General features: G+C 31.6%; 1 protein-coding gene across 2 annotated transcripts; it reads left to right on the top strand.

Moving 5' to 3' along the window:
- The first annotated feature begins 10,033 nt into the window (after positions 1–10,033).
- Positions 10,034–23,328, top strand: LOC134711893 (clumping factor A-like). Of its 2 annotated transcripts, none has more exons than XM_063572855.1 (3): positions 10,034–10,184; positions 16,613–16,725; positions 18,544–23,328. In XM_063572855.1, the coding sequence occupies exon 3, from the start codon at positions 18,550–18,552 to the stop codon at positions 23,290–23,292; it is 4,743 nt and encodes a 1,580-aa protein (XP_063428925.1). In that variant the 5' UTR covers positions 10,034–10,184; positions 16,613–16,725; positions 18,544–18,549; the 3' UTR covers positions 23,293–23,328. The 2 variants fall into 2 exon arrangements, with proteins under 2 accessions (XP_063428925.1, XP_063428935.1); XM_063572865.1 differs by having other exon boundaries at positions 10,034–10,256.
- Positions 23,329–26,848: the final 3,520 nt, after the last annotated feature.

Below are 26,848 nucleotides of genomic sequence, written 5' to 3'. Positions count from 1 at the left end.
TTCTGTTTCCATGCTTCCTCATTAGAGCAGATATAAATCCAATCACCTTTGAACAAAGAGGAAGGCACATAATATTAATATTAATGGAATGCAAATTTCAATAAAAATGTATCACTAACTTGCTTCATTTTGTTTATGCCAATGCTTTTTAAGTAATCTTTTTCATTAATCTTTAATATTGCTTGATATAAATATGCTTTATATAATTTAAATATTTCATTTTCCTATTAAGTATAAGATAAAGTTCATTTATAGAAAAATATAGCAAAATCCTATATTAAATAAAAAATCTGATTTAGACCTGCGAGCCCCCTTAACTGTAAAATTATTCCCATGTGTCAAGTTTGTCTATCTTACAACCTGCTTAATCCAACATTTTTTTCTTGTCTCCCAGTCTCCCAGATTTTGCAGGTTTTACTGTACTTTATTTCATATGTACATATTTATAACTCTTATAATTTGTTGACAATGTCATAACTGTTACAAAACTTACTTGAACAGTTTTACCAAGACCCATGTCATCCCCCAGAATGCATCCCTGACCATTTCTATAATGATTATACATAAACTGTATCCCTGTCCTCTGGTAGTCTCTCAAGTAACGGTTGATTGTTGCAGGTATCTGGAAAATATAAAGCTATTATATCAAATATTTTAATCATTTAAATAGTTTGATTTAGTATAAAATAAAGTGCATCTTTTCATTCATTTTTAATATGTGGGTACCAATTTCTTTGATGGATGAAAAAGTATTTTTTTCTTGGATATTAAGTGGTGTTGACTGTTGTCAAAGTTTGTTAACCTATGAACTAGAGGTTCTAAAGAGCCTGTGTCGCTAACCTTGGTCTATGTGCATATTAAACAAAGGACACAGATGGATTCATGACAAAATTGTGTTGGTGATGTGTTTGTACATCTTACTTTATTGAACATACTTGCTGCTTACAATTATCTCTATTTATAATGAAATTGACCCAGAAGTGACAGTGGAAAAAATTTATGAAAATTGTAAAAATTTTACTATAAAGCCAAAGGACAATAACTCCTTAGGGGGGGGGGGGGGGGGGGGGCAATTGACCATTTTGGCCAAGTTGATTTATTTGTAGCTCTTACTTTGATGTACATAACTGCAATTTATAGCTTATCTCTATCTATATATAGTAAATGTCAAGATAACAACCAATAGCTGCAAAAATTACAAATTCAGGGGCAGCAGCCCAAAAAAAAGTCGCCTGATTGGTCTGAAAATTTCAGGTAGATTGCAGATAGATGTTGACCTTATGAACAATTTAATCTCAGCAGATTTTTTCTAAATGCTTTGGTTTCAGAGATATGAGCCAAAAACTGCATTTTATCCTATGTACTATTTTAAGCCATGTCGGCCATCTTGGTTGGTGGGGTCACCAGACACATTTTTTGAACTAGATACCCCAATGATGATTGTTGGCAAGTTTGGTTAAATTTGGTCCAGTAGTTTCAGAGGAGAAGAATGGAATAAACCTAATAATGACTTTACAATATACCCAATCAAACCTGTTTAGCATACTTGATCAATACTTTATAACAAATCATTTGATTTTCTTCAATGATTAAATATTTTTATCTAGTCTGTTTAAATGGCTTTGAAATATAAGTAAATTAGACAAAAAATCAGACTCAACTGTATTGTTTAAAACTGAATAGGAAATTATATATAGAAACTGCACAACATTCAAAACACATTTGAGATTGACAGTTAAAGGAAATTTGTATTGCTGCTTTGTCATTATACAGTTTGGATTTGGTAAACAAAGAGAGCACAAATATTGACAAATGCATTATTTCCATAAAGTTCATAGCAAATGGCCAATTATAATTGTTCAATCATGATTTTATTTGTTTCAGTAGTGATAAGTGTCAGTTCAAGTCATATGATTGTATTTAAATGAACTGAGTCTCTTGTAGACAGTTGTCTCTGGCAATCATACCACATCTTCTTTTTCATATGAACATGAATGTAAAGATAAGCAATGTAGGTCACTATGAACTACTTTTCATCTACTGTTTTAGTTTACCTGTATGACAGGTATTTCATCTGGTCCTGATAACTTGTATGGGACCTTAGCGGCTGATGGTGTAAACTTAAACTTGGGCTTCTCCAAATCATACTCATCAAAACCTGAAAAATATATACATTGTATTTATATAAAGAGTTTAGATTTAACATAAGTGTTAGAAATTTAGCTTCTTTTTTATAATATTACTGAATTATTTGCAATGTTTTTATTATTGCGAAAATGCGACAGGTTTATAATTGCAATAATTTAAATCAAATTTATGAATTAAACAGGATTTTTCACAATATCACAAAAATTTAAATTGCAATTTAGTCCAAAATGACAAATCACAAGAATAAATGGACACAATAATTTCCTAACAGTAACATATTGTATATATAAATATAAGTTAACTGTTGGAGATCATCTGCTGATAAGACTTTCCTATGTAACATCATTGCTTAAAAAGACTATTTTTTAAAAGCTTATTCCCTACTAATTTTTCACTTTCAGCTGCTGTAAACAATTCCTTATCAGAAAAGTGTGCATACCTAATGAATATTATCATTGTTCATACCTTCATTTTTAAAATCTGAGTTATCCTCCGTAGAATCAGTAGAGCTGTTTCTACATTTCTTCAGGCTTGGTTTGGTGTCTGGTAATGTGTTTTTGTGCTCTTCATTCAACTTGCTGCTATCCTGTCTGGAAGTTTTTCTATCATTTAATGAGTCATCTGAAGAATCACTTAAATCTATAGTTTTTCTGGTATGTCTGAGGGCTGTTCTAGAAGTGGATGGTCTCTGTGAGTCAAATGTATCCTCACTCAGCTCCAAATGTACAGAGTCATTTTCTTTGATATTTCTGCAATAGAGTTTATACTTAATAAAATTTAGATTGGTATTGTATGACAAATTGACAACTAAGATTTAAGCAATTTTGAAACAGTCTAACTAAACAAAATAACATAAGTAATAAAGAACCAATGCATCCATTTTTAAAACAATTGAAACAGATGTTAATTGAATTTTGAATAAAGAACTGAATGCATTTTAAACAATTTATGAGATTTTATTTCAAAGATGTACACAATAAAATTTGTGTACACAAAGCATGTATTAAATGGACATTTGTGAAAATTTTAGTATTTATATTGAAATGCAAATGTTTTTCATATTCATGCAAACATTCTTACCTTTGTCTTTTTTCAATTTGTGATTTGTCTGTATCTTTCTCACAATTTACAGTTTTTTCTTTGCCTCTTCTCCCTCTAACCGATGTCTTTTTATGACTGATGGACTGACCCCCTGTGGCAACCACACCCTTTCTCTGTGGAGTTTTAAGGATACTAGCACTAGAACTGACATCGCTCTCATCATCACTCAGGTCTCTGTATTTACTCCTATAATATAAATATATACAATATACCAGTACTGAACTATTAATAAACTTATTTCAAATTAACGACACCGCTGGAAACAGCATGCTTAAGTCTTGCAAGATTAAAATGATAATGTCCTATATCTTATCCCATTTTTTAAAAATAAAGCATAGTCAGCAAATAATAATCAATTCTATTAGGAATTTTGGTCCTCAATGCTCTTCAACTTCGTACTTTATTTGGCCTGTTTAACTTTTTGGGATTCAAGCCTCACTGATGAGTCTTTTGTAGACAAAACACACGTCTGGGGTATATGCTAAATTTGGTCCTGGTATCTGTGATGAGTTTATTCAGTTGATTCAATTGTTAGATGTTTTTTCTGATAACTTCAAGTTAGATTGTTTCCACATCTAATGTAAAATTTTCAATTACTTACTCAAGATATTTGTCTTCTTCTTTACCGCAAAGGGGTTTAAACAAACCATCACTTTTCTCCTCTGATACCAATATTACATCTGCAATAAAATCAAAACTATAATATGAATTATTACATACATGTAGATATAACATTGACTAAGCTCTACATAGCCAGGTTTATAAGTAAGTAACATAGATATAAGTACAGTTAAAACTGAGTAACATTTCGTAAATTTGTATAGCAAAGACAACTACTTAGACCATAAATACAATAAATATAAGATACAACTGTTCTTATAAAACATAATATTATTTCAACATGGGTTGTTGTGAAGAGTAAAATCAATATGGATGCAGGATCATCAGTATTCATCTCTTAGCATAACTGTTAACTTATTTGTAGTTTGTCAATAACAAAATCCTTGTTAGTACCAATAAAACCAATAATTGAAAAAGATTTCACTTAAAGTGTTAATAAATTGATAACCTTTGAGAATAAGTTTATTCAACATGCTCAAAGGATCAATGAGTTTACATGGACCATATCTAAGTTTATGAGCTAAACAAACTACTTGATGGTAAACACTAGTGTGTGGTATCCCATTTTTTATATCGATTTTTTTCATTTACAACAAAATTTTCAAAACAAGTATTTGTATCTATGAAAGAATTAAAAGTTTTCATTAATTTGTTGCAAGGCTTGAATCAGACATGGTGATTACTACAATAACAACAAATTTTATTAAGACTTGAAATACCTGATTTTTCTTTCTGTTTTCTTTGGATTGGTTGTATCTGTGTTATATCAACTGTTTCAGCTTCTTCCTTTGTGTAGCCATCAAACTGTACAACTGCTTTCAGGTCAGGTGATCTGATAATTTTCAAGATGAATCCTGGGTAAAAATTTCCATCATCTTTGTAAAGTGCAGAGCATTTTTCACCTTTACTCCATACTGCAATTCAATTAATATGTATTTCAAATGAAATTACAAAGATTGCATTCCCTAGTGTCACTGGTTCTGAAGTTATAGAAGTGGCTGCATGTTTATACTTAACATCAAATTATGCAAACATTTTTATAGTGGACAGCATGGCACATATTTAATTAGTTGATTGACAATATGAAAATCATTATTTTTTATACATGATACAATGTATACATTAAATTGAGGTCTTTCAATTCTATAAAAACTAACATTGTATTAGGAAAACTTTATCCAAGTCAAAATATTTAAGCAAATATAACCATAATAATGCTTTTAAAAGCCATTTTATTAGTACAATTAGCATCAAGTCTGTTCACTGATCAGTCTTGATTGTGGTCTGAAAGTAATGGTAATTTAAGAATATTATTAAAAGGGATCTTTCAGAGCACAGTAAAGATGAATTAGATATAGGAAGATGTGGTGTGAGTGCCAATGAGACAACTCTCCATCCAAATAACAATTTAAAAAAAAAATACCATTATAGGTCAATACACTTTAAGTTGATTTTATTAAACCTTCAACAACAAAACACAAGTCCATTGTACTGCAAGTCAAAAGCTATACAGGGATTGCTTCAATAAATGAGGTACCTTTTTCTCTCAATTCCATTATCTTCTAGATAATATTCTGTGATGGTCTTCATTTATCATCCCCCATGATCTTTGCTGTCTTCAGTTCATTTTGATTTTCTTCCTGAATTAAAAAAATAAAAAAATATAAACAAAAAGTAGGTATTAAATAGCAAAACATGTGTTTTAAGTGATTATGTATTCTCTCAATTACCATGGTAACTTATAATTTTTAGAAGTTGTTGTTGTTGATACAGTCAACTATTAGTTTGTAGTGTTTTTGTTACTTCGGTAAAAACAGGGACTTTCTATACTAACCATTTGCTAAAGGGACTCGTCTCTATTGATTTTATTTAATTACCAAGCTGCTAGTGTTAAGCTACATCCCAACAAAACTATACCATGGCATGGCAAATTATAAGATTTTGCAGCTGCTGAGAAAAATAGAGCTTGAAACACAAAAATTAAAGAGGAATTAAAGTTTAACAGAATAAATTTTTCCTGTATTCCTGGCAAAATATTCCAAACAAATTTGCCAGGAAAAAGGCTTTACACAAGGTGTTTGTCTCAAATTATAGTTTTAAATCAAATTTGCCACGTTTTATTCAATAGTTTAAATTTTTTAAGTCACATACTTCTTGTTTTTCTATCATGTCTATTGTAAACCATTCATGATTTCAAGGATAATTTTGTCTACTTTCAGTACTTTCCAAATGAAATGTCCTTTCCACTTTAAACTTGAAACTTAAATTTCAGTTTCTGTTTTACATTTTACTAAAAGATTATTTTTAAATCTCATATGGGTCCTTTTTCAAATTCAGTTAAACCTAATTCTTTAAATTTGCATTTACATTTTATAAAAGTATTATTTTTTATCATGTTTTTCTTTAACAGGGACTGTAGTTTTATTTGCCATTAGTGTGCCTTTAATTTGCCAAGTTTATTACGTATCATTTAAGGAATGACTGTAATTTTTTCTGTCTCTGAAGAAAAAACATAAAAAATTTGGTGCACACTGAATAAAGCATGTAGTGCAATAATTAACAGTGTGCACCACAAATATTACAGTCATTTCTTATAATTTAATTCTAAATTTCATTTCAAACCGTAGAAAACCATGAAAAGCGTTGAATGAATGAATGAATCTTTATTGCATTAGCAACAACATTGCTTTAGCATAAAACAAGGTATATACAAATATGACAAATACATGTATGACAGAATACAGAGAACAATTAAATAAATTGAATAATGCAGAGATAACTTATAATAATATGAATAATTATATATTAACTGATAATTTGCAATCTTAGTTTCCATGCAGCTTTAAGATAATTACAAAGATTTTTTGTTAAGCTTTTTGACGATGTCACAGTCACATGACTAAATTTTTTATCTATGGGCTGATAACAAAATAACTTCAGCCAATCAGAAGACGTGTTACATCTAAAATAAACTTATTATCTAAAAAATACAATTTGAAGTTATTATTTTTCATACTCTTCACGCAATCGTTCTACAAAAAATCCCCATATTATTGATAATTTCAGTTTATATTTCACTTTCCTTCACGATCCTATGGCAATTTATTAGGTGTGACTAAACAGTGACAGGATAGTCAACCTAATGACGGTGGTAACTTAGTGGTAGAAGAAGAGTACATGTAGCCTACAAATGACAATTTGACTATATGTACCCACATACAGGTAGACACGCAGACACTGCCTTCCTTATAATATGAACCTTTTATGACTTAATTGCTATTGCCCTTGTTAACCTTGGTTTATTTAAGAGAAACAGGACATTGCAATATTAATATTTGTTTTGTGAGAAGCTCTACTGTTATATTTGAGTTTGGCATATTAATAATATAAATATTAATATATCATTATATAGTTAACTTCGTTTACATGGTGATGGATTAGTCTGCATGCTGTATATATGTTACTGTTAAAAATTATAATATCTACATAAACTGATTTTATGAGTGCCCCGTGTGTAAGGGTTAGGGTGCAAATTTGAAGTACGCTATAGAAGCGAAGCTCCTGCTAGAGGAGACTAGATAACAGGTAACAGATAACAGGTATTATTTATACACCTATGCATGTATGCTTTATTGATCATGCTGATAGGATTTTAAATTCTGTGGTTGGAGTCGGGCACCAGGGCTTCCATCTTTTACACAACATATATATTAATCAAATTTAACATGGGTGCCGAATTGACTACATCAAGTGCTGATTTAACCAGGTGCCAATTTGACTAGCCCCGGTGCCGATTTGACTATACAGGGTGCCGATTTAACCAGGTGCCGATTTAACCAAGTGCCGATTCGCCATTTGACCTATATACATACTAAGTTTTCTCTGTTATAATGTATATATATGCCGACTTCTTCTTCTTCTTCTTCTTTATGTAGATCCCTCCAGCGTTGGAGCACACACACCTAGCTGTGTTCCCTTAACGGATTAGTTTTTAAAAATGTTAACATATTCACAAGTTATTCCAAATTGTAATGAAATCCTCCACCAGAACGTTGCACATGCATAAAATTTATTTACAGAAATGTACATATTATATACACGGATTACCCATTCATTATCCAGGATGTAGATTACGAACTATTTTGGCTGTTGAATTCACTGGATAGAGTTTATGAATTAAAAGGTCTTCATTCATATGGGAGCCAAGTAGAGCAAGCCAAAATACTATGCATTTAGAAGATGCTACAGATGGTTATTTGCTAACTAATGTTGATATCTCTGTTAATAAGCAATGATTTATTTTTGCGTTATAAGAGTTAGTTCTACATTGTACTCAAATTTTAAAGTCTTGCAGTACACAGGCTTGTATATATGGTGTATATTATAGTCTCATTGACATCAGTACCATGTAAACTTCTTGAGCACATCATATGCCGTCATATACTCAAACATCTGGAAAAGCATAATGTATTAACATCACTAAACCACGGCTTTAGATCTGGATATTCCTGTGAGACCCAACTTGCCATTACAATCCATGATATGCTACAATCCTACGATAAAGGAAACCAAGTAGATATTGCGATTCTGGATTTTTCAAAAGCGTTCGACACAGTACCTCATGATAGACTCTTGCACAAAATAGACCAATATGGAATTAGAGGAAATATCCACAAATGGCTAACTTCATTCCTAACCGAAAGAAAAATGCGAGTACAACTTGATGGAGAAAACTCGAGCAATGCTTCTGTTGAATCCGGAGTCCCCCAAGGAACGGTACTAGGACCCATCCTCTTCCTGTGTCATATAAATGATCTCCCAGATGCAGTAAACTCATCAGTACGACTATTTGCAGACGACTGTTTGCTCTACCGGGAAATCAAAAACCAAAATGACCATAACAAACTACAAGAGGATCTCAAATCACTAGAAAAATGGGCCGACGACTGGGGTATGCGCTTCAACGCCAAAAAATGTTATATGCTTAGCCTGAAAAGTAAAAGTCAGCGTTTTTACAACCTTAACAACCACACGCTTGAACAAGTGTCATCCAACCCATACCTAGGACTACAAATACAAGAAGATCTTAAATGGAAAGAACAAATAACAAATACGTGTAACAAAGCCAGTTCTACCCTAGGCTTCCTTAGAAGGAACCTACAACACTGTCCTATGGAATGCCGTAAAACTGCATATATAGCTCTCATACGATCAATAATGGAGTATGGATCAATTATTTGGGACCCATATACCCAAAAAGACATCGACAAACTAGAATCCATACAAAAGAGAGGTGCTAGATTCATTACCAAAGACTACAAATCAAGAGAGGAAGGATGTATGACAAAAATGCTAAAAGAACTTCAGCTCCCGTCATTACAATCAAGACGCCAACAACAACGACTGATCTTCTTTTTCAAAGTGGTTGAGGGGAAGATACCAGCGCTTCCTCCCGACGATTTAATCCAATTTCATAGACCAAAGAGACAAATCAGAGCAACAACATATAATAACTTTGTAACAAAAAACATTATAGACCACCAAGTCCGTAACAACAAACGTGCGGTCATAGTTCCAACTAGTAAGACAGAACAGTACAAGAACTCTATTTTTGTGCGCACTGCAATAAACTGGAACCATCTGGAAGACTCAGTAGTGTGCGCCACTACTGCCGAGGAGTTTAAATCAGCACTCCTCAGCAAGCGCGACTAATTGTGCGCAGACCAACCCGTCACATAATAGCCGAAAGGAATCTGTGACGTACCCATCCTAATTACAGAAGTGGGAAATACAGATACAGACAGATAGTTAAGCAAGCAGATATTAACGTTCTAAATAGTTATGCATAAACATCACACTAAAGTATTTTAACGGCAACTATTTTACTACTCTAAATAAAATTTACTTACTGCTTACTTACTTAAATACAAGCACAAATTTCCACTGTTCCTCTCTACCTGAACAGGATCGAACAGGGGCTAGGTTGTTTTGCGTTTTTCAATGTTACCCGCCATAAATTGTTCAAATGAAAATACCCGAGAGGCTTCGAAGAATGTATCCGTTCGTTATCTCTATTAGTGTTCCTGTTTATTAATTACTGTTTTACCTTATACAAAATATTAAAGTTACCAGATTTTCTACAATGAAGTTGTTTTACATCGACATTTATGATTGGTTGGTTTTAGTTAATTGTCCAATGAATGTGTCTTTCTCATAACATATGGCACAGATAATTTGTTCTGAAATATAGCAGAAAGGATTATCATGTTACCACGAAGAACAGATTTCCTGGATAAAAAAGTGTCCTTGAAGAGGTATTTTGGTCGTTTTTAGGGAATGATTATATTCTAGATAAGAACACTACTGATGTCTTGATTTTCAGATTTGTAAGTCAAAAGGAAAGAAGCTTTTCGTTTGGTAAATTACAACATAAAAAAAATATATATGTTGAAATGAAAATATAAAGGCTATAAAGTTTTTTCTAGTGGGGTCACATATAGGTATGTTAATACATCAACGTGATGTCTTATTGTCATAATAACATAATTTGTAAATATATGTTCTTTAATATATGGACCATAATTTGGTATTCGGCCTTTGGTTTCTTTTTGTATCCTTTTTTATAAGTTCTAAAATTTTAACTTTTATTCTGTGGGTTGTGTTGGTGTTAGAATAGTATGAATGGAACAATTGAGTTTTTCGATAAAAAATTAATACATTTTGATTCACCGTTTACCTGACATGAAACCAAACAGGAAACCAATCTTTATTTTCTTTATTTTGCACAATATAATTCAAAAGGCATAAATAAACACCATTACTAGTGTTACTTGCTTCATGTTAATATTTAAAATCTATTTTCAATGTTATATTAAAGATTTTTTTAAACCTGACAGGAAACCATAAGAAACCGAAAGCATTTATTTTAGTTTTATTTTATTGCAAAATCTGCTTAAAATAATCTGAACAGTATCCTTTTTCTTCATTCCATCTTAAATGTAACAGTATTATAAAACTCCTAAATATGTGCTTGTTTTGAAAACAATTAGTACAATTTATTCAGAATTTTCCATATTTTCTCCATTGATACAGGATACCATAATCGCTGTATCTTGATGTTTAAGCAAAAAAAATGTATTTATATTTGGTTTTGATATTCCAGTTATAAACAATTTATTCCAAATCATTGGCAATGTAACATTCTTTAAATCCAGTAAAGAAAAAAACTTTTAACTTGGAATTAAAATCTTTTAAATAGGCACAATGTGATACTTGTGACCTGTACACCATCTACATGGTTTCCACATTTTAACCTACTTTAGTGGGCTAAAATCAATAAAGTACTTCCTTTCAAGTCATGCATGGTAAAAGTTTACTTCTCCTTTGACAAGTTTATTGCGTTTCTGATAAGTGTAAGCAGAACATGAATAAAAAATATTAATTAAAAACTGTGACAGGATTCCAACTTTGTACATTCTAAGTGTAACGGTATATTAACATGTATTTGTTATTAAATTATATTTATTCACCTAAAATATCCAGTAATATTTACTGCTGAAGTTAAATCAATCCAACGAGCATTGGTACAATGATAAGAGACGTAATTTCGATTGATTTTTCCAAGGACTCTTCACGTCATTATCGGGAAACGAAGTGTGTTCTAACGTCTGTCAAATATGAAATCTATTTTGTCAAGTCATTGGGCATTTATTTTCACTCAGGATCGTATGTAACATTATGCACATAGGAAAAATAACAGACCACCGGCGCAATCTCTTTGACAATTGTATTTTCCTCTTTTAAACAAGACGAAACAAGTCTACAGATTATGTTTGCTAACATCCCGTTGGAAACAAAAACAATGTTTAGACCTAGTATTTCGTACATCCGGCCGTAATGGCGTTATCACATGTTAGTCACGTGTTTCACGTATGACCGGAAACGGTTAGAACTTAAGGACAAAAACAATTTTAATAAATAACTGGACTTCTGTTTCGTGTGAAATGTAACGCATAACGACAACGTAATTTTCTTACTTAATTATTACGAAGATCAAAACAAGAATATAAATCATCTCGGATTTACCTGTTTGAACATCTCGCGAGAGTTCATATTTGCATATTGTTTTTAAGAATTCTATTACAACAAAGCAGATTAAATCATCTAAAAATTGCGTTACGAAATTGGACACAAAAATCACGCCACTGTTCTTACATCTGCTACATAAATACTTATAGTTCTCGGCATTTTCTTCTCACTATTCTTATTGGTCGATGTTCTTTGTTATTTGAAATCAAAAGTTACGAATTTGGCTGTGACGATTATCTATAAATCAGTCAGCGTTATGCTCTTTGGAAGCAATAAATAACGCGAGAAACGACACAAAAATACGGTTGTAGAATCTTTGAAATTCGTATATTTTAAAAAAAAATCTAGGGAAGAGTAGCATACACTTGTATGCTGATAAAAATAATGGCATCTTTAGATGTAGTTGCAACTTTTCTTACAGTAATTCACATTTTATCACTTTTCTATAGTTATAGGAAACGGAGCCCAATAGCAAATTATGGTCCATATACCAAAATATCAAACTCCTTAAAGTGGTAAGAAGGTTAAAAATATAGATATCATAAAAGAAGATGTGGGTATGCAAAATGGTAGCTGCGGAACCGTAGCTCATAGGTCCTTATGTTATTTTTTGACCGCAAATAGTCAAAAAATTACATAAGGACCTATGAGCTACGGGAATTCTAGTCAAATCGGCACCTGGTTAAATCGGCACTTGGTCAAATCGGCACCCAGTATAGTCAAATCGGCACCTAGATAAATTGGCACCTGGTTAAATCGGCACTTGATGTAGTCAATTCGGCACCCATGTTAAATTTGTTTAATAATATGTTGTGTACAAGATGTAACTTTGTACAAATTATAATTTGTACAGGGTTTTTGTACAAGTTAGGTGATACAAGTTTATCTTTAAAAATGTTCTAGTTCAATCCTTAAATTCAAATTTATATACTTTAACCTAACATTTCGTGCTATTATCCTTGTCCTCACAATGGAAATGAGGATACCTGAATGGCTTAAATTCTAATTTTAATTTTCTCCTGATACCATATATCCATAAAATATCTTTTTGTTGTCTAATTATGTTTTTGTATTAATTTTCACTATTAGATTGTATCATATAGTTGTGAATTCAAAATATGACAGAAATATGCAAACAAAAGCCGGTGTTACATTGTGTTTTCACTATGTACTTGATTAAAGCAAGGAGGTTCTATTAGTCTAATATAACCTCCTTGATTAAAGTTATTAATTAATTGAAAAGAAAATTTATCAAAACATCAGTCACATAATATTGAGAACACTTTGAATGATTAACTTTTGTATTTTTAGGCCACACTTAAAAATATTTTGGTTTGCCCAAACCCTACCCAAAGGTTGAGGCAGTGGGTAGGTAGGTAGGCATTTTCTTTTTTTTTTTCAAAAAAAGAAATTGAAGTATCAGATATCACAAGTCTTCATGCCTATTTGATTAAAAAAAAACTTCTTCAAATCAGGACAATAAAAGAATTTGAGTAGGCAGCTTTTTTCTGGGTAGGTAGCGTTTGGGCAAACAAACCTATTATTTATTATGGCCTTACTGTTTGATGCTTTTTAACATGTAATGCATGATAAAATCCAAAAATCCAAAATAGATCATGATTGAATTTATACATTTTTAGAATTATTTATATATATCTGGGACTATTATGCTAGTATAATTAAATTGCTAACTTAGCATAATAGTCCCAGTCCCATATATATATCAAATATTATTGGATGTCGAATTGACTTTAAATAGGTGCCGATTTAACTAGATGCCGATTTAACCAGGTGCCGATTTGACTTTTTCTATGGGTGCCGATTTGACTTGTACCCGAGCTACGGTTCCGCAGCTAGCAAAATGGTAGCAGTGCCAATAAGACAACTCTCCATCCAATTCCAAGTCACAATTTGTAAAAGTAAACCATTATAGGTCAGAGTACAGTCTTCAACACAGAGCGTTGACTCACACTGATCAGCAAGCTATGAAAGACCTATAGTCCAAATATAAATTATGACGTCTTGCAAGTCTCTGCTAATTTTTTTCTAGGATGCCTTCCTAAAAAAATAAAATAGCCTTGCAAGATGTCATACTTATTTGGACTATGAGAGGCCCCAAAAATTAGTATACATATAACCTGTTTCAACAGGAAAACCAACAATCTAATCTATATATATTAAAAATGAGAAACACTTATGAGCCAAAACAAATCAGCAAACTACAACTACTGAACATCAGATTCCTGATGTATCATTTTAGGCACTGGCTACAGTTACACAGGAAAAAAATTGTTATTGTAACATTAGAGACTAATTGCCTGAATACAGGGATGGGTAAGCATGTAAGGATCCAATCAATTACGAATGTAAAAATAATAATTGAGGCTACGGTTACGTTGCGTTTAACATTAATGCACTTAATGTATGCTAGATTAATTAAACTTAAACCTTCTATACTTGTGTTGCTTATTTTTCCCACCGATCTGTTTTTAATCTGTACAATCAAGGATTTGTATAGTAAGCATGTAAGAATCCAATTAGAATGAAATTACTATCACAAAATATCTGGACTCTGAAAATGAAAACACAGATTCAATACCAATTGCCTTGACTATTGACAATGATTGACTAGTATGTAGCATGTTTAGCTGGATATGGAAATTGGGGGTGAACATAAACATGATAAAACCAGAAATGCAGGTAATGAAATCATATTGCAACCTCACATGTGAAAGTAAAAATTTTGCACCAAGGATATTCATATTTAAATCCTTGATCGCAAGAACACAAAAATATATTTATCAGCTGAAGAATGACAGACATTGAAAGTGTCTTTAACTGCAAAAAAGGATAGTACAGAATGGAATTTAGACTAGGAAATACTGACGTGCATATAGCTATATCACTCGTTTGTGATGACTGCTTGGTTTCACCAAGATTCGTTGGACTAAGACATGCTCTCAAAAACAACATATTGGATTTGTAGAAACTGTAATATTGCATTTTTTTTAAAATTGTATCCAATTTTGTAAAATTCAAATAAAGTTTTCAAGTTTTATTTTACTAGACTAGTAGTCCCAGCGTACATTGACGTGAAATAATGTAACAATAACACAATGTAACTGTAGCCTCAATAATTATTGTTACATTCGTAATAAACCGGTCCCTTTCCCAACCTTACATTTTGGCAATTAACATGATTAGTCTCCGATGTAACAATAAACTTTTTAATATCATGATTATTGTTACATTTCCATGTAACCATAGCCAGTGCCATTATTATGTACAATGCACCAACCATCACCCTCACCTGAAACAATAGTGTAACATATGTATATAGAAAGACATACATTGTACATGTACTGTAAAATATCTATTGTCAATTGAAATTGCTTAACTCAATCAATGTCAACCTTGAATTCAATTAACTTGAATGTTAAAAATAAAACTGTGTCCTTCTAGCTTTAACACCAGGACCAGGTTTAACTTCAATCCATCATTTTCTACTTAGAAAAATATCTGTACCAAGTCAGGAATATGACAATGGTTTCCATTAGATTTTGTTTGATGTATTTGAGCATTTGATTTTGCCATTTGATTAGGGACTTCCAGTTTTGAATTTCCACTGACACATGACTGAGTTAGAATATTTGTTATTTTTCTTGATAAAGAAAGAACATTCAGTGGTATGGTGGCATGTTGATATGTTACATATTTTTTTGTTCATTTTTATGCCCCACCTACGTTGTGGAGGGTCTTTGTGTTTCCTGGTCTGTGCGTCAATTCATCCATCCGTCTGTTTGTTCGTTTGTCCCGCTTCAGATTAAAGTTTTTGGTCGAGGTAGTTTTTGATGAAGTTGAAGTCCAATCAACCTGAAACTTAGAATACATGTTCCTTATGATATGATCTTTCTAATTTTAATGCCAAATTAGAGTTCTTACGCCTTTCTCACGGTCCACTGAACATAGAAAATGATAGTGTGAGTGAGGCATCCATGTACTGTGGACACATTCTTGTTTATACATTAATTAGACCAGAACACTTCAAATTTGGTAGGATTGTTTGCTTAAATGTGCAGATACATTGTAATAAGATACTTTTTAATTTTTTGGCTGGATTTATTAAACTTGCTTTTGGTCCCACGTATGCATTTTACTCCTCAAATATTCCCTCTGCTGGAACTATATGTAGCCTTATACATGTACACTACTTGAACTCTGTCTCAACCAAAATTACATTAAAATATTGTAACAATTGAGCACAAATATCATTTTATGACAAAAAAAGTTAAAAAATAATCTAAACTTGATATAATTTCAATGACCTATTTTGTCATGTGGATTTAATCGATAATTATAATAAAGCAAAAAAATCTCATCTTCCTCCTGTTGGACTCTCCAATGCCAAAAATTATGAGTCTCTGAACTTGTCTTCAAAATTTATTTGTGACAACCTTGTGCTAAGTTTGTGTTTAGCTTAATCCTATTGAAAACTAAATAATGTAGATGTATTATAAAAATCATGATAATCAGACAGAGTTGTGGGGAAAAATAGACACCTTATATTTAACAGCCTGTGAGTACATTAGAATTTTCTGTCATCTAAACCATGTTAACCATGATTTACTTTTATACTTTTCTTTGTATTCAACAGATCAAACAGACTGATGTAGGAGACCATGAACCATTTATGTCTAATGAAGATTTGTAGGATAATATGAAGAGTTGATTTAAACTGTGAAGTTTTCATTATTTGCATGGTACAAAGTAAGTGTTCTTGGCAACATAAATAGCATGTTATGATATTTCATTTTACCGACTTTATAGTGCTGTATAACTAGCTAGTGTAACAGAGCCTGAATCTTTTTACAAAATCACACTAAATATCTACTACTCAAGGGAAACAATCCTATAGCAATTCCTCCACATCAATAGCTGTCAAACCGTTATGAGACTCACAACACACTATTGGCTAGATATCATCTCAAATACAGAAGGTTTCTTGTTAGGGGTGAAATCTATACTACTAAAGGGACAAAATTCACATCTCCTCTGAAACCATGTTCAAGTAGGAAATATTTGTGATATGACATACAAATATAGTGTTTTGTACTTCCTAAATTATTGAGAAAATTATCCTATTCAGAGACTGTTATCAATCCTTGTCTAATATTCTCATTTAACTTACTGCTAACATGATAAAGTTGCAACACTTGCCCAGTTGTACTGTTGTTTTGAGGGCATCTTCTTTTTCCTTTGTGAATCTTTATCTTTTATTGATTTCGATGATACAAAATACACAAATGTCTGCATTCATCTCAAAAACTACCAAACTTTTAAACTGACTTGTTCACAACATGCACAAGGGATACAATTAGGATACTGTTGTTAAGTCATTAAAGCTAGCATTTTTTGGAATTACTATTGATTCACTCATAGATTCTTTGCATTTGAAATTTACACAAATATATTCTATAATCAATGTTATTCATTTAATAATTACTTGATTACTTTTGTCAATTGGATGAATTTGTAACATTTAATTTTAGAATTTAGTGTTATATCATGTATATTATGACCATTTGCTCACATTCTTAGTCTTCAAGACTTTTAACCATATACATGATATATATTAGTTGCTAACATGTGCATGATTTGGTCTTTTTGGTGTTTGACAATCATTTCACATCTTCTTATTTTTATGAGCTAATTGTATAATGTGTATAACGTAACGGTACCCAAATTGCACCGAGTACCAAAATTGCAACTATTTAGCAAAAATTGCAGTGGACATCTAACAGGATTTCCTAGAGACTAAACAATTTGTATTTTTATGATTTGATAGTATGCACATCTTTCAACATAGGTAAAAATATTTAGATATGCACAAAACGTTCAGAGTGTTTATCAATAGATGAAGTGTTTACTGAAACAGTAAAATGTACTAAAACGTCGTCATGCGACGTCATTAAAACGTCATCTTTTTAAAATGATCAAATACAATATGTTACAAGTATTTATCTAAAAAAAATTAAGAGTAAGCATGGACTAATATCCAATTGTTCAAAATATTTGAAGAAATTAAACAAAAGCTCTGTTATTAGACTTTTGACGATGCAAATTTAAGTATGGATGCAATTTGGGTACTCCTCATTTCAAAATCATTGATGGTTTGGAGGTCAGTTTAGACCAATATTTCTATGATTCTATATGGATTAAAAATCAAATTGGTGTACCTATATAATAAAGAATGATATGGCTACAAAATAAACACAGAATGGAGATTTTTGTCTTTATCATAAAAAAAACGTTGGTGAAAAAACTGTCAAAATACATGAAATAGGTGCAATTTGGGTACTGTCAAGTTAGAAGAATTTTAGTCAATTTAGTTCGGTAAAAAAAAAAGAGTGCCAAGGGAATTTACTGTAACATAATAGTGATGATGCCTTCATGCCTCCTTACCATGAAATCAAGGAATCTTAACTTTAAGAGTATAGAATCAGTATAATATTAAAGATTTCTTCCCTGAACTTAAATTTGAGTAGTGTTGAACTGTTGATAAATGAATGCTGATTTCATTTTCAGTTCAATATGGAGAAAGAGTCGAAGAAAGCAAAATCTCAGGATGGTGAAAGAAGGAAGCGTAAAAGAACTTCTTCAAAGAAAGATGAAAAGAAAAGTAGAGGAAAGCAGAAAAAGATAGATGAATCTTCAGATGCTTGTAATTCCCAGGAAAACCAGCAGAATAAAGAAGGTGGATCACCGTCACGACCAACATCACCAGAAAATTGTTCTATATGTTTGGGTGACTTACAAAACAAATCATTCACTGACAGTTGTTTTCATATGTTCTGCTTTGTTTGTCTGAAGGAATGGTCCAAAGTAAAGGCTGAATGTCCTCTCTGCAAACAGAAGTTCAAGAATATCATTTACAATGTCAATTCATATGAAAAGTTTGATCGTTACAATATTGAAGAAGAGGCTAATAAAAGTCGATGGGAGAGAGATGGAACTAGATTTCGGTATAGAACCACTTTGACATTTGAACGTAGACTTACGATTGGACCAGAACATAATTATAATCAACCAATTGCCAGGCCATCTAATGTTACCACAAGATCTCATTGGAGGAGACATAGAGAGCCAGCTACATCAGAATTCCGTAGAAGGATCTACACTAATGGAATGCAAGCAGAAGAGGTTACTGATAGAAGACTAAGAGTAAGGGACACAACTCCTAATTTTTACAGACAAAACCCTGCAACAATGCATAGATTGGTTCCTTGGTTAAATCGAGAACTGAATTCTCTACTTCAAAATCAGCCTGACCATGTACAGCTTGTAATAGAAATTATAATGGGACTTATTAAATCTCACTCAATTGATAGTGAAGATTTTTACCAACATGTATATCCGTATGTTGGAAGACATACTCGCCACTTCATGCATGAGTTTTCATGTTTTGCCAAATCACCCTACAACATGATAGCCTATGATGCTCAAGTAGTTTACCAGCCAGGACCTGTGACATTGGATTCAGATAGCAATGATTCATCTGCCGACATTGATGATGATTTATTAGATGAAATCATTGATATTGAAGATGAAAATTCCAATCCTAGATCGCCTCAGGTTGACAGAAGGATAAATCATCCTTTCAGCAGTGTGTCCAACTTGTCACCATTGTTTAGGAGTGTTAGAGATATACTTGAGGCTGAATCACCTGTTAGTTCTATGACGCTTCCATTATCCGTGTCAGGATGGGATTCCCCAACGCCAGGACCATCATGGATGTCTTTGGGAGCAGATCTGGAATTGCCAATACCCAATGCAACAGAAAGTATACCAGTTGAAGGAAATAGAGCATGTTCACCAATTGACATAGCCTCTACTTCAGATTCTGATTCTGATTCTACTCAGTCAGCTGATAGTAATGGTAGTGACATTGTTTTCGTCAAAGTTGACAAACCATGGGAGGAAAGGTCACCAATAATGTTGTCCTCAGATAGTTCTGAAGTTGAAAGAAATCTTTTCTTAGATTTTGGACATAAACATTATAATAAGAAGAAAAAAGTGAAGAAAGAGCATAAAAAGCACAAGGAAAATAAAAAGGACAGTCGAGAAAATTCCAAAGACAGACATAAACACAAAAAACGGAAAAAGCACCACTCTTCAGATAAGTCTCGTAGACATTCTGCTAAACACAGGGATTCTTGCAGTTCAATATCATCCTCCAAACAGGGTGAACAGTCAACTTCTAAAACTAAGAATTTGGAAGCAAATTTGGATAAAAGTTCAGAGATTGTCATAAATACAGAAAACTATCATCATAAAAAGCTTAGAAAACATAAAAATGATGGACAAAAACACAAATCAAAATCTAGCAAAAAATTGAAATCTGTTATAGTTTTACCAACTGCAGGAAATAATGAAATTCAAAATAGCGTTAATAGATCATTGTCTTCTGAATGCTTATTCCCTTCAGCTTTAGCATTGATTAATCAAACTTCTTCTTCAAGCTCTCAATCTATATCACCCTATAAGAAGCATTCTTCTGGACACAAGAAGTCGAGCAAGTTAATTGATATAGTACCAAAGCTTTTGGATAAATTAAACTCAGATTCTAACAAACCAGAGGTACAAACAAGTCTGCCCATGTCAGCAGATCACATGGTAACATCGACTGTTACTTCATGTACACCATTTCTTACACAGACTAGTGATAAAAATAGCTTACAGACAAGTAAACCTGATGAACCAGAAACAGAATCTAATAGCACAACAAATCTTACAAGAGAATCTACTCCATATCACATAGATGACAGTATTTTAAGTTTAGAAAACAGTAGACGTTGTTTGAAATGTGGACTTCCATACATACCAGAACTTCTAGACAGTTTTGATATATGTGTTACATGTAAAAAGAAAAAAGTTTGTGAAACTGAAAGTAGGGGATATTCCAATGTATTCAGTGAGCTGTTTCAGGATAACATATTTACTTCAACTGCTAGTAATACAAATACAATTAAAAATGAGGGAAATGACAATCCAGATAACACTGACACTAAGTCTTGTCCAGAAACCAGTCAGAACGTTGTTATTCAGGAAGGCACTGAAAGTAGTCTACGGCCAGTACTGAATCAGGTTGATTTGACTTCTATCAATGGACCTCTGTTGGATATTTCTGAATCTGAAAGTGATGATTGTGAACTAATTGTGACTAAAAGTGACTCAATGAACACTCACAAAAATGATTTAGAAAATCCTCTGTGTATAGATATTACAAAACCAATTCATGATGACGATTTGAGTCTGCAATCAACAGGTAGAAGAGCTGATACCTATATGAAATCCTTACTACAGGACAATACTATGAGTGATACTTCAAAGATTGTTAACAATAATCCATCAAACACTTCCCAATCTGTTACCATTGCAGCAAATAGTTCTTTACCGTGGATTATTAGTAATTCACCAACACCGTCTTCTGACAATTGGCTAGGATTCACTGCACCAAGTTCTAGTTTACATTCGTCACAGTCAACACTTCAACCAATCTTTCCTTACTCAATACCCTCAATTTACTCCTTCCCGAGTAACATTTATGCTGGTCATAGACAGCCAATATACTCAAATAGTGATTTTTTGTCGGGTTATTCATCCAGGAATTGCAGTTCTTTTATCAATGATTTACATGCTGATAACTGTTCTCAGAAAAAGCCTGTATTTATTGATCTAGACGATCACAGGGAAACCGTCACAACTTCAGCATTACCTGTGTTTTCTTCTGAAAAAATCTGTCTCTCAGATTCCGAGGATTCAACCAGTGCAGACCTACAAAATGTATGTGCACGGACAAGTATGGCAAATAGCCAAAATGTAACTTCAACCCAAAATTTATTATTATTGAATGATTCAACAGAGGAAGATTTAAGTGATGATGAAACAGCATATGAAATGGATACGGATCAAGACAACTGTGATCTTGATGAAGATCAAGACGGCTGTGACCTTGATACGGATCAAGACAGCTGTGAACATGATAAGGATCAAGATGGCTGTGAACGTGATACAGACCAAGATGGCTGTGAACATGATACGGACCAAGATAGTTGTGAAAGTGATACTAACAAAATAAGGCCAAATGATGAGTGTAATTCTCAGTCTGAAAAATATGCCTGTAGTGAAAACGTAATTAATGACGTGGACATGACATCTACCTCTGAATGGCTGGAAGATGCTTTTAAAAGGAAGGAAAATCAATTAATATTAAACACTGAGGAAAAGAAGGAGGATTATAAAAACAATAAATTGGAAGGAGAAAAAAGTGATGAAGAAAATGAACTTTCAACTTCGGATTTGGATTGTGAAATGTCAACCCAGGTCTCAGAAGTCCCTTCATCTCTAGATAAAAAACTAGAAGGTATGACAGAGTTCTCCTCATCAGTACTGCAAGGAATTGAGAAGGACAATAGACTAACCTTTCACAATATATTATCTAAAGCAAAATGTGGAAATTCTAGTAATGTCAATTGTATAGAAACTGAGGAGGAAAATTTTTTATCGCCATCTAACCAATCAAAAGTTGACTCACCAGAGAATGATATAAACACTTTACCTAACTCACTAGAATTAAACCCTGATACTTTCCATCAAAGTAATTCATTGTTTGTGCGTAACTCAGAATATCAGATGGACAATTTAGTTAGTAATATGAATGGAAATTTGAATAGTATAGATGAATTTGAGATAGATTCATTACGTGCTAATAGTGCTTCAATGAATTCAAAGGATAACTTATACAAGTTTATGAATGAAAATGGCTGTAATAGAGGTGTGAGAAGTCCGACATCTGTTACTATGGAAACAGATCCTGTTGAAAATATTGAAATGAATTATGATTCTTCAATGTCAAAACCATTTTCTCTTCCGCTGTTTCCGTTTGAAACAATCTCAGGAAGTTATGTGTCAGACAGTATAACACAAGGGTCAGGAGTTATCTCCCCTGGGATAAATAACCAATTACCTTCTGCTGATAGTGAGAGAAGATCAGACAATGATAAGAGTGAGGAAAATAGACAAGAAAATATGGATAATGAAGATCAATTAACAATCCCTGATGATCTTCAAGATACCACAAACGACACAGAAAATTTGATTGGTTCAAATTTGACTGAATTTTCTTCTGAATCTGATAGAGAAAATGATTTCACCAATGGTTCTGATGACAGTAGTAGTAGTAAGACAGTTAAATTTAGGGTTGATATATTACATTCTGAAAGGGATTTGTCTAACAACTTTGCTAATATATTTGAAAGTAGTGATAGTAATTAAATATCATAGTGTACTTTTGACCCTATATACATTGATATATCTTAATTCCAAAAAAAAAAGGATACCATTTGTAGCACAATGTAATACAAATATTATTTATAATAGCATGCATTATAGTTTTGTACTGTGTACAATATTTTGTTATATTGTTTTCCTATTTTTATTGTACAAATTGGCTGAGTGCGATACATGAGTTGTTAACAATGGTCATGATGGTAAAGATAATCAAAATGAAGTATGATGTAGTATAATAATTTGTCAATCATTAAATTTTAATCTTAATTTATACTATGGATTTTGAAAGTCAACTTTTTGCGAACTTTGCAAACAATCTGGTTGGAGCAAAAAAATCATGAATTCACTTTTTAATTTCTTTTTTTTTAATTTTTGTTCTGTCTTTTCTTTTGCTCTTCTTGTCCATAAAAGAAGGTAGTTTTCTATTATTTCTAATTCATGTTGTTTCTAAAAGGCTAAGGGTAAGATTTAAAAAAGATAAAAAAAAATTAAACATGTTAAGGACCATATTTCTTAATTAAAACATTCAGTGTTCCACATACTTCTTATGACATTTAGTATAAGTGATATTTTAATTATGTAAACATTTTTTATTTACTATGAATTAATTTTACCATGTTCACAAGACAAACAGTATCATGAATATGAACAAAAATGTTAGACAGAGATTTTTATTTTTTCAACTTGATTTTTGCAAATTTTTTACATGAAATATGTGCTATTTTGTTAGATGATTTGATGGAAGTAAGCATGTGTTAAACAAATAGCATTAATTGTACTTAACATAAGGAATACATAAATAGCTTTTTCAATTTTGCATTTCTCATTTTCAACTGTAATATGACTAATTTTTGATAGCCAGACAATGCCAGAATTTCCATTTTAATTGGATAACAAGTTATTATCCTTTCTTTGATAGATTGGCTTACTACAACAAATTGTCACTAGATATTGAGTAAAATGTCCTGTCTGAACAGTTTATTATTTCAAACTATTAAAAATATTCAGAGTAAGATCTGTCATGTCTATGGTAATGTATTATTTAATATGCAGTCACAGATAAACTGCTTATCTTAAGATATATATATGTGTATGATAAAGATTTTAGAAGTCACAAGTTTACATATTTATTGGAAAAAAGAAAATATTTTAATTTATTTGTACTTCAAACTTTAGACAAAAACCAATACAACAAAATATTTGCATGTAAAGGAGGGGAAATAACTCTGACATGTCAGATAGGTTAGATAGGTCATATATATTCAGATTTGATTGTCCACCTGATTGTCTTTTTCTGAATGTTCCCTGACAGCTAGACATATATGTGTGTACAGCCTATATTACATATAATTTTGTGCTTGAATGTCACATGAATGTTCATTTATCAGATTGTTCATTTTTTTATTTTTGTTTTAAACATTATACATGTTATAAAACTAAATTTCAAGAACTATTTCAATATACTGTCAATTCAGAAATTATTGTGAGGTTTTTATTATTGCGAAAAATGCGAAAGATTTGCAACACAATAATTTAAACATTTTGAAATATTTTATGTGAACTAAACAGAATTTTTTCTGAAAATCGTAAAAATAAAAACCCCATTAAGTCATAAATGAAAAATCGCAATAATAAAACTCGCAATAATTTTGAATTTACAGTAATACATGACACATTCCCCATTCTATTTTCAACTTTTTGCTATGATAAAAAGGAATATCCAAGTTAAATAATATTTCATGAGTTGATTCACTAAATTTTATCCACATTTGAAAAGTGCATTAGCTTGAGTTTAGCTTATTTAAATGTAGTAAGAAATTACATCTAGATGTGTATTGTACCTAACGTTATTTTCCTACAAATGTTTATTTATATGCACCGATATATATATATATTCTCTACTGTACATTTTGTTCCTCTTTTTAATCCCCCCAAATGGAAAGTTTGTTTTACATCTTTTAAATAATTTGTACAAATTCAGCATCATTTTTCTCTGTACGTTTAAATGCATTTATAGGTGATTGATTTAAATAATGGTTAAATCACTTTTTACATGTTTGATATGGCATTTCTCACATTAGTCATGCAAGGGAAGCATCTTACAACACTTTTTAAGTCTGCATACTCTTAAAATTGCTGTCCCTACATTTGTTATTCAGTATTATTTTTATCGTCTTACATGGTGCTTATCCTGCATTAGTCACATGGAAGGAATTAAAAAGGGCATTTTAGTTATCAATAAAAACAATTAGATTGTACAACAAATAAACTTAATCACTGAAAACAAATTAATCTGACTGGATGCTTATGAGCCAAAATAGTTATTTTTTAATTCAAAGACAGATCACATTAATTGATATGTATATTTAATTACTAGTATATTATTTGTCATAAAACTATATCAGATGTATTGGGTTTTTATCTGCACAGATTCATCTGACTTTTGTTATTAGTATTTTGTGTTATATGTATGACAGGACAATTTTTATGAACATGGTGAAGGTTTCAAGATGCTGTCAGCAATTCTCATGAAACTTTGCTGAAATATTTATATCTTTTAATGTAAGCTCTCTTTTGATTTTCATAACTATCTAATATGACACTAAGAATTCATTTTAACTTTATTTGTTAATAGTCTTATAACAGTTTTACCAAGTATTGCACAACAACACTGTATTGAACAACAGCAAGAAATCTTTAATTGAAATTCAATCAATTCATATAAATAATTTCAAGTTCTTTGCTACATTTATTCAGAATCCTATAATATGTCAAATATATAATAACAATCCAAATTCAGACCTGTATCAAGCTTGAATATTGTGTCCATTTTTGCCCCTACTGTTCAGGGTTGAAACTCTGCTGGTGTATTCAGCTGCACCCACCAAAGCAGTTTATTAAATTTTGTCTATAAATTAACATATGGTTGAATATATTTACCATTGACAACATTGTTCTAGTATTAATATATCCATTGTAAATAAATATAATATATATTTACTTTCACATCAATTGACTGTTCAGAGGGAGAGAAAATTACAAATGTTAGAAGAAGTTTTTTGAAGTCTTCCATTATTTAGATTATAATTTGTGTTTAATTATAAATAGTAATTTTTGTATTTACATTGATTTAACACATATCTATTGACTTATTGTTTTGTTGTAATTGTAATATACTTGTTACAATATTCGTTGTTATTTATTTTATTTCATGCTTATAAAGTTAGAGAATTTCTATAGTGCTGAATATATAAGCTGATACATCTTTTTTGAAATTAAATATTTCCCATATGTCATTTGTGTTGTAATTTTATTTATCCAGGACAAACTAAACCTTAACTCTTATATTTTAGGAAGACTTTGATAAGTATATATCATGTATACAGGTTTCTGGTGATCTTTTTAGATCAATTTCTAATATCATGAAGAAGTGAGTCACCTGTTTTTGGTGTATTATGATGGTCAAGCTACATGTACTTCTGATCTCCATTCCATTTTAACAGGTAATTCTGAATTTCCAGCATAAACTCAGTCATTATGA

This window comes from Mytilus trossulus, chromosome 1, assembly GCF_036588685.1.
Source record: "Mytilus trossulus isolate FHL-02 chromosome 1, PNRI_Mtr1.1.1.hap1, whole genome shotgun sequence".
In the NCBI taxonomy this organism is placed as follows: domain Eukaryota; kingdom Metazoa; phylum Mollusca; class Bivalvia; order Mytilida; family Mytilidae; genus Mytilus; species Mytilus trossulus.
The sequence above is the reverse complement of the archived record's forward strand: the minus strand, read 5'-3'. Positions and strand labels throughout refer to the sequence as shown.